The 11944-nt window shown below is 36.2% G+C and overlaps 1 protein-coding gene across 1 annotated transcript; it reads right to left on the reverse strand.

Annotated features, from left to right (window-relative positions):
* Positions 1–529: 529 nt before the first annotated feature.
* Positions 530–10610, reverse strand: LOC134279190 (chondroitin sulfate proteoglycan 4-like). The gene is made up of 4 exons (XM_062761540.1): positions 10416–10610; positions 4628–9000; positions 3800–3965; positions 530–3057 (listed from the first exon to the last, which is right to left on the reverse strand). Exons 1-4 carry the CDS (start codon positions 10474–10476, stop codon positions 623–625), a joined length of 7035 nt encoding a protein of 2344 aa, XP_062617524.1. The 5' UTR covers positions 10477–10610; the 3' UTR covers positions 530–622.
* Positions 10611–11944: the final 1334 nt, after the last annotated feature.

Below are 11944 nucleotides of genomic sequence, written 5' to 3' on the forward strand. Positions count from 1 at the left end.
ATTGGCATAACAGAAAATTAAAATCAATACTGTAAACGTATTATATTTGGCTGTGTATTCTTTTTAGCGCTTTTGGCAGAAAGAAACCTCCGCAAATTCAAGTACAATGCTAAATGTCTTGCATATATACTCATAAATAAAAACATTAAGAAATGCACTAAATCAAATCTACGCTAACTTGTTCAAAAGTCAGTTTCCGCCAAATATTGTACACGCCAAATATAATACATTTACAGTAATAATCGGACACATTTGCACTAGAATATTTAAAAGAAATTAATGATAAACATGATCGATAAATTGTGATATTTAAAACAACCTTTGAATTAAAAAAATGATACATCTGAATGCCTTCTACTGTGAACTTTTTAAATCCTAAAAGGAATTTTCTAAAATGTTACTTATGTCTGATATTTTTTTCTTATCAAAATGCCCATTGATCATTTTTAAAATTTTACGGCTTCAACATGTTCAATAAATATCAATAAATGTTTAACTTATTTTCCTAATACCTGTTCTTCCAAGGTACACCCAAAAATCTAACATGTTTAAAAAAAAAACAATATAAAGCAACAAAAAGTGCACTGATTGAAAAGTTCCAACAAGCACACATATCACAGGACTAGACCCAGTATTGACTATCCTTCAACACGGGAGCCGAGGTTCGACAATACTGTAAAAGTTCTGGATCATCCATCACCGACCAATCAAACAAGTCCACACTCGATCGCGACACGATGGAATCCCTTAAATTGAGGTCACCCAGGGGCGTGACCTTGCACTCTGGGACTGTAGCACTAACTTCTGTTTGGTTTTGTGATGTTGCTCCGACGTTACTGTACTCGTGAGAATCGGAAATACTGTCCTCGGAGACGTTCCTTCTCACCACGGGAACATTGTAGTAATTGTGGTGTTCATACACTAAAGAATGCTCATCATCCGATGCATTTTCGTTGGGTTCAATGTGAACATGTGGTTGATTTAGCGGAATAGGACCAGATATTTCTGGTCGTAACCGGTTTTTATGCATGTCTGACGGGGGAGTGTAATTAGGATACCTTCGTTTTCTCCACAAAAGATACACTATTATCACTCCTAAAATTACGATCACGCACAGAGGAATGAGGATGGCTAGAATGAGAACAAAATCGTTTCTAACACTAGGACTCACTACTTCCCGAGTTCCAACGCCATCCACATTTGAACCATTGATTCCACTACTGTGTGGAAGGTTAAACACTAGTTGACCCAGAGCAGGCTGGACCCCTTTGGCGGTCAGCAAGTAGGTCATCCTATCCTCTGATTGTCCTCGAACAGGTCGGTTGAAAATGTAAAAGATTTTTCTGTTTTCAATGTCTCTGTGGGTAAACTCCTCCACTGGCATGTAACCTGACTGTACATCTCTCTTTCTTCGAACAACACTCACTATTATGCCATACTTTGGTTGGTGTATAATTTTATAATGTGGAATACTTCCTGTTACGTTAGCTAGTCCCCTTGCATCAAGACTTTGCAATGTTATAGCTGTTTGGTTCTCTTTGGATAGTTGTATTGGTTTTTGCTTTACAAATGGTTTTACAGATACTGAGATTAGCTTGTTTCTTAATATGAATTCAGATCCTTGGTAGGAAATGTCACAAAAAAATCTGTCATTTGGGAAGTTGAGATCATTCTGGACGTACATGACTTCGTGGTCATTATCAATATCCAGTTGTGTAAATGTGGTCACCGGATAGGTTTTGAGATAGATCTGTCCATGAGATGGAGGCCTGGTAATGGTGTACTCTATTTTCTCCCTCTCTCCATTGGTTCTGATATCAAGCTGACTTCTGGTAATGTACACAGAGGTCGAAGCTTGAGGAATGTTAATGGTTGCATTGGTAACAATTTCCAAGGTCAAGGACACAACACTCACTGCTACAGTCACAGACTTCCTGGGGAATTTCCCGTCAGTTATTTTTAGCTCCAGGAAAGATGGAAGGGGTGGTCCTTTCTGAGTGAAAATGATATCACCGTCGTCTACATCTTTCTGTGTGAAGGCTGTGATCAATCTCTGAGGGTCAGCTTGGAAAGATAAAATCCCATTGTTTGGTTGAGTTTGGACTTCATACCAGAGTCTTTCGGGTGGAGAGTCTTTATCTACCATCTTTAGAACCCTGGCATCCACAACCGTACTACCACCCTCTGTTACCTCTAACACTGGATTGTCTGGTACAAAATAAAATGGTTCATCATTCACTGGGTTAATCTCAATGGGAAAGGTTTCCTCAAGAATCTGTATTTCTTCACTTGATCCATATTTCATGTCCAAATACACTAGAAAACTGAAACTATCATTTCTGCTCTCTGAATCATCATGGTGGTAGACAATTCTGTTCAAGTTGATGTACTCCTGGGTAAAGTTGCTTAATTCTCTCAAAGCATTTCCTCCTCTCCAAGTCAGAGTGCCATGTTTAGGAACATTCACTAAGGAGTACATAGCAGACACAACCCTACCAGATGCTTCCAGCTGTCTCACATAAGTGGAAATATCCAGGTTTGACTTGGACAGAATTTTTTGGTCCCCTTCAGCCAAAGTCAGTTTCCGAAGCCGGATTTTGCCGCGGTTGCTCTGACTGCTGTAAGATATCGCAATGTTAAACACCTGGTTTTTAACAGTCTCTGCATAAACTGTATTCACTTCAAAAACAAATTTATCTGTGTCCTCAATTGACAGCATGACACTTTCGTGCTGATAATAAATCTGTCCATCATTTATGTCTTTCTGGGTGAATGAAACGACTGGTACCACACGATTGTTAATCCTGGTTATGAGACGACCTTTTTCCGGTTTCACTGGCACGTGGTATGTGATGTCTTTGGTCTGGTTTGGATTGTTGGTGCGGCTGAGGAGGTGGTCCGTGGTGATTCTCTGGATTTGCTCTGGGTGGACCTGGAGCGGTTTATTGTTGACCACGGTGAGCACCAGTTTTCTGGTTGTGATGAGGAACTGCATTCGGTTGGCATTGCTGTTTTGACCGTCACTCAGGTGGTACCAGAAACTACCAGAATTGCCACCTGTAACCATATGATGAATATACATGGATATTAAATGACATGTATGCCTTTCTTAAAACTGATAATCCTTGCTGAACAGTATTAACTCTTTCTCTGATGGGAAGTAGCTCTCTACTTATTTTTTTTTTTTACAAAAGTGGAGGAGAAACTTGAAGGTTCTTTATACAATTTCAGAATTATGTATCCTAATATTTTCTAAATTTCGAATGAGTTTAACTGACCTCAAACCAAGCTTTGAATGATGTACTATGTATTCACCGAAAAATTGAAAAATTCCCAGTGTTTAAAATCAATTAATTTAATTGATTCATGTGTAAAATAATTTTAAGCAAAATACACTTGTTTTATGAGACAATTTACTTGAATTGACCTCAGTTAATGAACCTGAACCTGAAAAAATCAATTCAAGGTAAATTCATCATCATATGAAGTAGAAACCACACTTCAGAAATCATTACAGGTAAGGTTTTCCCATATAATTAAAAATTTTGTCTAGCTGGGGTGTATACAAAATATGAAAATGTACAAAAGTCCACCCTTCCAGTTTCAGTCAGTCACTGAATCGGATCAATATAAATGTATAAAAGTCATCTTTGGCTCATTTAGAAAAAACATTAGTATGAATATTTTACTATGGTGTACTTTATTTCACAGCAAATTGAAAGAAATGGTTAAGAGATCACATTTTGAGAATGTCATCTTTATCCATTGAGAAGAACGGAAAAGAATCAATAATTCCTACCTTCGTGTACAAACACCACCTGGCCGTCATTAACACTCTGTTGGGTAAATCTTGTGATGTCTTTGAATGTGTTGTTGAGGAATGCCACCCTGCCATTGGTCGGTTTGGTCACAGAGTACCACACACCTTCTTCTGGTGTGTCAGGGTCCTCAGCATACAAGATGTCCTATAAAATTGTCAGTAAAAGCTGTAGCTGTAATAAATTTAAATATAGAATATAAGAAAAAATTTTTTAAGAACTGAAAGATCATCTACAATGGCTATCTTAGAAACAAAATAACAGTGGTGAAAATACCCACTAAGAAATACTGGCTGTCTTGGTATTGTAAATCACATTATATTTGCGAAAACCTTATTTTCACGTAATTATGCGAGACAGTGTGGTTACGAAAATTTGATTCTCGCGTATAAAGCATTCCTTAAGATTATATAGAGCAATAACCACAATTCGTGAAAATTATGTCTCGCTAAACAAGAGTCAATGACTATTTGCGAAAATAAGGTGTCGAGAAAATTTAGTGATCAACAGTAAATAAATGTACATGTATTCCAAATTTTGACAAAAATTGAAAATTCTGGCAAATAATTATTTTTTGAGGTTAACTGGCATTGATTACTGAAATGTAAAAAATTCTAAAAATATAGATACACTAAGCATTAACTACATAAACAGTTTTACATGTAACACAAATGTTCAGAGCATTTATTTCTGTATTCTCTGAATACACGTTTTACCATTTCAAGAATTCCAAATAAGAATTTCCAAAATGTCTATAGTATGAGAAATATTCACTAAAAATGTTTTACTCTACTGGTAAATAAAATTACCTTAGAAATCAAAGCCATGGAGCTCTGCCACAGAGTCAGGCCCTTGTTTGTGATGACCTGAGGGGCCTCGTCGTTCACAGCATCGATGTGGATGTACAAATGATGGTCGTCTGTTTCCTCTTTACCCCCCATCTGACCTTTGATGACCATTTCATCAAACTTGGAGTCACTTCCATCATGAACGTAATAAACCCTCCCTTGCCTCAAGTCGTCCATTGTAAAAGTGGACAGTGCCTCGTTTCTCTTTTCGATTAATTCTAGATGGCCATGCCTTGGCTGTCTCACCACGTGAAAGACGACAGTCTGGTTTGTTGGAGACGTGAATTTTAAAACAATATCAGCTGGTGACAATGGTTTCTTTCCTCCTTCTCTGATAGACAGGTTCCTGGTTTCAATGTCTAATGGTGGGGGTAAGACCTCAATGCCAAAGGTCAGGCCTCGTAACCTTTGACCTGTGACTCCATCTGCCACATCAAAAGTGAAGAAGTCTGTTCTGTGACCTTTTTGCGTATGTCTGTAGGAGACCGCTCCAGAGTTTATATCCCACTGGGTGAAGCTACTCTGCTGTCTACTTCCAAATCTATATGTAACATATATTGCTCCATATCTGGGTCTGCTCTGGACAGTGAACACAATGGATGATGGCTGAGACAGTGAGCTAAAGACTTCTAAATGAGATCTACTGATGACACTACTTTTTAAGCTCTGAACTTGAAGTACATTGTTATTGATCACTCTTGGGATCTGTGATGGTGTACCCTGCAGAATATGAATCCTGAACTGACCCTGTGTTCTGGCTTCCCCGGCAACAACTGCAAACTTAAAGTAATCCTGACCCATTCCTCCATGGGTGTGTCTGTATTTCACTGACCCATCCATCAAGTTCTTTAATGTGAATTGAGTCAGAGTTTGTCCATTTATTTTCAGGTTGCCATGTAATGGTTCCTCTATCATTACAAATGATACCTCCTCGGGCTTCACATTCACATTGGTTTCAATACTCAGATTATAAGTACTAATGTTAACATCTTCGCCGACCTGAACATACGCCCCTGTGTTATTCTGGACTGCAATATAAGGACTCCCTGCTTGAATGCTAAACAAGAAATGTTCAATGTAATTCCCGTCATAAACTTTCATCAACACCTTGGCATTTTCTTCTCCATGATGGCGGAATTTGATTTTTCCTTTGACTATATCTCCTTGAGTAAAGGTCAATACAGCCTTCCCATCTTCACTGTTAACAATTTCACCATTTGGAATTTTCTCCCTTTCATATCTTAAATCCATGGTATTATAATTCATATCTGGATCAGAGAAACTGAGGTCATCTACTGTAATTAGCCTCTCCTTGTTGGATACCACCCTAAAAGGCTTATCCACTTCTCTTCTTGGTGGATTATCGTTTTTCATGATTACACGGATGTGGAATCTTCCACTGAATTCCTGTACTTTAGCTGGGAATGTAGTTGCTGAGGTTAGGATTGGAGATGCAACAAAAGCAAAGCTGTCCCTGTCATTTTCTGTATCATCGTGTTCATACACAAGTCTATCATTTTTTATGTCTGCATTAGAAAATCTTGCAATTTCATTTTTTCTTAGTCGTACAAATCCCTTGTATCCATTCTTTAGTTTCAAAGTCCCATGTTTTGGAAAATCCACCACATCAAATTCAAAATTTTGATAGTCATCAGTTTCTAGGTACAAAAAGTCTTTTGTAATCACTTCTTCTTTTCCCTCTAGAACTGTATCCAACAAGTTGTTTGTCAATCGCACTTGTGTCTGACGAGGAATAAATTCCACATTTAGTCGCATCAGCTTGGGAATGGCTGGCGGAGCTGTAACTCTGAAATCGATGAAGTCTGTCACTTTCTCGTAAGTCATGCGGTGCAGACGATAAACAATATATCCACTGTTAATATCCTCCTGGCTGAAGATATCGCTGTTTGACAGTGGAGTCATCTCAGTAATTAGTTCCTCTGAAATGTTGCTGTGATGAATTCGATAAAGATTTCCTCTATGTGGTCTTCTCAAAATGTCAAACTTGATGTTTTGGGCCTTGTACCATTGGTCATTTGTTTTAGCTTGTAACTCCTCTTTTGAGATAATTTTGAATTGATTCTGTTGAATTGTCACTTTATTGATGCCGACAATTTCAATTTTAAGTCGATCTACTAAAATATACAAAAGGCCTTTTATGGTTGTGTTTAGCACAGAGATTTCTACTGAAAATCTGTCATATTGTACAAGGTACTGTTTGTCTCTATTTATATATCGTATTTGATTATTATCAATATGGCGCTGTGCAAAGGTGTCCACACTTTGCCAGGAATCATTAGAATACATCCTTCTCTGAATGTCTCCAAATTCTGGAGGAGTGGTGATTCGGTACCTGATTTCCAGTCCTTGGATTGGTACATTATTGGTGACCAACACATTCATATTGCTTATGACAACATGGCTGCCCTGCGTGACTCTAATGCCTGTGTTTTCAAGGTGAAGGGAAACATCCACAGCATTAATGTCTAACCTTTTTGAATACCCTCCAATGGTCAGCAAGCAGGACGATGAATCAGGGCCTGAGGAAAACCAGATCTTGCCATCTAAAATTTCTTGATATGCGAATTTTGATCTTTCTTGGGTAGGTGTATCTGATTCCATAAAGTGACCAGGAGACTTGCCGGCAATTCTTGGGGTACACACTACTGATATCTGAGAATTAGCTGGTGAAGAGTCTGGATCAATGACTTCAATAATAGATTTAGTGATCCTCAGCTTTGTGTCTTTGGCCATATTTAATGACACTTCATTTTGAGTACTGTTAAGTAAGTTTAATTTAGGCTTATCATCCACTGGTTCTATGTAGAATGGTAACAAGAAAGTATAGGATTTCTGCATCTCTGCAATATCATATGTATCTGTAGCTATTTTCATATTAAGGGTGACTTCATCTCTTGTGGTCTCTGATCCATCATGAACATAGCTCACTTTTCTCCCCTGCAAATCCAGAAGTGTAAAAACATCCCTGTTTCTTCTTCTTCTACCAAGGTCAATTAACAGATGTCCATGTTTTGGAAATCGCATCAAATCAAACTGAATTGCCGACTCCCGAATTTTAAGTTCCTTGTAATCCACTAGAACAAAAATATTGTCGGTGGTAATCACTTTTTCTGTTCCTTCTTTGAGGGTAACTCCTCTGACTTCAACATACTGGTCTTCGTAAGCTGGTGTGGAATTATGGGATCTGAATGTTGATTGGGTGGTTGTAGTTTGACAATTTTGAATGCACTCTGACACATTTCCACAGTTTGTATCAAGATCATGGCTAAGTTGCATTTGTTGAAATCCATACAATTTTGAATTAATTGATAAATTTTTTACACATCCAATATAATGCCCTTGATTAGGAGGTTTTGAAAGGGATTCTATATTTTGATCCACAGCATGAGCTAACACATGGGATGTTAGTCCTCCCAGGAAAAAATGCCCAGAAAATTCAAAGTTACTTCTGCTTTTATCATCAAACATTGCCGATTGTTCAGATTTATCCACCAAAAATTTCACCTCTTTATCTTTACACTGTATGCTGAGTAAATGCCACATTCCATCACTGATTATCAAATCTGAATTAATCACAACATTGTCACCTCCTTTGTTCAAAGTCAATTTAAGCTTCTTTGATATTATTTCAATAGCCAACAAATCTTTATTGTTTTTCCTTGCAAGATTAAATAATAAAAGTGAATTTTCGGTCCAAGTTTTGAACTGTACAGAAATGGTTCCAGTGGTTGTAAATGGTAGGTGATGAAAAGCAGCAAAAGATGCATTAGAATGAAAATGGATTGGTGAGGATGACTGGGCTTTAATTTCCATGGTACAGTCCCAGGACAGGTGATGCACTGCCCCAGAACTGGGCAACTTTTGGGCATTGCTTATAATATCATACTTGCTGAACTCCACATCTCCCAAGCAACCACGAAAATATGACCATTTTTTGGAAAAACTTGTGGTCTTCTGCATTCCACCCACAAAGACTTCATTTTCATTCAGCTCATGGAACTTTCCAGGTATACTTATCTGACTCTCTGAGGCATCCAGAGTGACAGTTAAATACTGGGTATTTTGCTTGATTAGAAGGTGATGCCAGTTCCCATCATTCTTTGTCTGTTGGGATTTCCAGGTCAGTGATCCAGATCCGAAGTCTCCTTCAATCTGGACATGCCCATCCTGTAGATACAGGTACAGGTAATCCGTGGATCCCCTCGCCAAAAACAATAAACCATGTGACTGCCAGGTCAAAAACCGGAGTTTTAGCTCCACATCTCTACTGTTTACAAATGGAAGGTTCAAGTAACTGTCTCCAAAGAATGAGGCTGAAAGAAATAAAAAAAAATATTTGATTGTAATTATATGAACTTACATGTTCAGATGATAGCATATTGCTAAACTGAGTTTCAATGACAAAGAGTATCAGGTTATTCATAGTATGTACATATTTCATCACTCCTGTACTATGTAATATGTTTTTGGAGTATTTGTGCAGACGAGAGCTTTCGTACATAGAAAAAAGGTTACATAATGTGTGATCGTTATTGGTGTTAATTAACTTTTGTCTACAGAGACTCGGCATGCCTCATGTCAATTGTCACTTAAAATGATAAAGAAGGATGATAACTCCGTATTGACTGTATTTTGATTTTTCAAGTGACCGTGTATAAGTATTACACCTCCTTCATGTGACAGACATCAACCAATCATAAGCCAGGATTTTATCAAGAAATCATAGGAACTTACCAAGAACTCCTCTGGAAATAATTTTTTTTTTAATTTTTATTTTTTTTATGCAAGATATCCATTGTTTGTACACAAAAAGAGTACCGTTATCTATATTTGTAATGATATAACTAAGAGGTTTACTGGGGTACGTTTCATAGACTGAAAGAACATTCTATCATTAGAATTGTCATATGGACCAAGTTTAACGGTATAATTTGTTCAGATTGTGTCAATAATGTATCAGCGACATGGGCAATAACTCTAAATGCCATTACTGTGACATGTAAATTCTGTGAGAAAATACATTTAGAAAATGAGTAATCGGTTGAAGTTTTGTCTTTAAATGAATTATTTTTAGCTAAGAAGGCATATACAAGCTCAAAAAGGTTTGTTTTGATCAATTTGATAGTTATTATCCCATGGACCTAAGGCTATATACTAGCTTTAGTACATGGGTCCCTGCATGCATCCTTTTGTATTCTTCAAAATCATTTTGTTGCAGATCCGCTCTGAATTGGTGCACTGCAACTATATGGGACATATTCTAACTGAAGTGAGGACTTGTCCAGAAACACAGTTAGATTAAACATAGACCTAAATTCCCTTCGCTTTAGGTCTATGGATTACATTAGTCTTACTTAAAGTCTGATTTTCAATGTGCATACTTTTCATGGTAAAATCAAGTGTTTTTACACTTTTAAAGACTAAATACTAATAATAACAGACAAAAAGATAACACAGCCAAGTTATGTGATCCATAAAGGTTGAAATGAATATGATGACTGTCCATTAAGTTCAAGATTTCATTTGGACATTTTAACACATGCATAATCAATGAATAGCATCATGAGCATCAACCCTTTACTTAGTTAAAATAAAAAAAAAATTAAAATTCAAGACGATTGAAATAATAAGTTAACATGTTATAACAGTTGAATGTAGACATAAACCAAAAAAATATGTATGTCAAAATAACAACAGAGATATAAATAACTGATAAAGAACATCATACCTGCTCTGAGCCTGTGTATAAACATAAGTAACAAGCAGGCAAAATAATACTGGACGTCCATTTTTGTATCATTTGACTTCAATAATTATTTCCTTTCGTTGCAACAACAACAGCGGTTTGCACCATTGCAAAAACATTGCTGTCCTGACTATGTAATGGTCCTACATTGTTTCTATTTTTACTCGAGATAATGAATATGTGCTAGGCCTATTTACAGGAAAGTACAGTGTTTTAAGTAGTTCCGGATTGCAATCAGGAAAACGCTTACAGTAGTTCTGGATTTACTACGGACGATGTTTTCTCAAAGGAGTTGTACACCATACAATATTTAAAAAAAAAAAATAAAAAGGACAAAAACATAATTTAATTTTTCATTGAAATATTTGTAAATAATTAAATTGATTTCAAAAGGGCTGAGAAAGTGTATAGAAACATAAGTTCACTTCATGTTGCGATTAATTCATGTTTTCATTTTCAATAAATTTGCTTAAACATCATGTTTTCTCTTTTATATTTTTATTGATATAATGCATATATAAATTACATGTTAAGGTCTCATTGTAGGGAATTCTCTACAAATTGATCATTTATAATGAATTTTGATACGATTTCAATTTAATAATCCCGATAAATGGCTATAACCGGAACTACTTGAAATTTTCGAAACTGCTTGAATTCCCTTATATCTAATGTACGAGAGTTTTATAATATAGTGTAACATTTTTAACAAAATGCCTTTAGGGATTGAAAAGGTAGGTAAAGGACTATTTGATTCAGTTTAGAAATCAAGTTTAAGTCCTACGCAAACAATGCAGTAAGCGTTTTCCTGATTGCAATCCGGAACTACTTAAAACACTGTACTTAAATTAAGATGTTGTGAAGATTGCTCATTATTTTGGAGATGCTTCGTAGTATCAGGAAACCCAAAATACTAGAGAAAGAAGAAACACCAGTGTCTTATCCACACTTCACCAATTAAAAAGGTACCCTTAAAAAGTTTCAAAAAACACCTACAACTTTAGAAACAGCATGTAATTTTTCTAATCAACGTAAATAAAGCGCTTCTGGTAGTAAACATTAAGCTGTTAACATGGAAAGAGAGACGGACTTTATGATCTTGCTTTATTGTCTAGATTTTAGACAATAAATTCAGCTTCGTTTATACAAAAATTCACAAAAGACAGAATCCATTTTGTGTGTTTAATTTTCATTTTTAAACGAAAATTATCCGGAACTGCTTAAAATCCGAAACTACTTAAAGCACTGTACAAGAACGGACAAGGAAATATGTTTTATTTAACGCAGTACAGAAATTATATGTTCATGTAATGATGGATATATATTTTCTTTATTTTATTGTTTTCAAACGTTGTCATTTTTGGAGTAGCTCTTAAATTTACTAATTCTAAATATATATCATTTATAATTCTTTACTGATATTAGCAAGACCAATATTTTTTGAGATATGGATAACTCGTACGTTAAATAAATCGGATTTATTTAGACGAATTGCTACAATATTGACCGAT

This window comes from Saccostrea cucullata, unplaced genomic scaffold (assembly GCF_032062105.1).
Source record: "Saccostrea cucullata isolate Sc308-1 unplaced genomic scaffold, CSIRO_AGI_Scuc_v1 ctg229, whole genome shotgun sequence".
Classification (NCBI taxonomy): domain Eukaryota; kingdom Metazoa; phylum Mollusca; class Bivalvia; order Ostreida; family Ostreidae; genus Saccostrea; species Saccostrea cuccullata.

Coding starts and splice junctions, on each gene's coding strand:
- LOC134279190 (XM_062761540.1), bottom strand. CDS start 10,476: ATGGACGTCCAGTATTATTTTGCCTGCTTGTTACTTATGTTTATACAC. Junction 9,001..10,415: donor TATACACAGGCTCAGAGCAG/GTATGATGTTCT, acceptor TATTTCTTTCAG/CCTCATTCTTTGGAGACAGT. Junction 3,966..4,627: donor CCATGGCTTTGATTTCTAAG/GTAATTTTATTT, acceptor ACAATTTTATAG/GACATCTTGTATGCTGAGGA.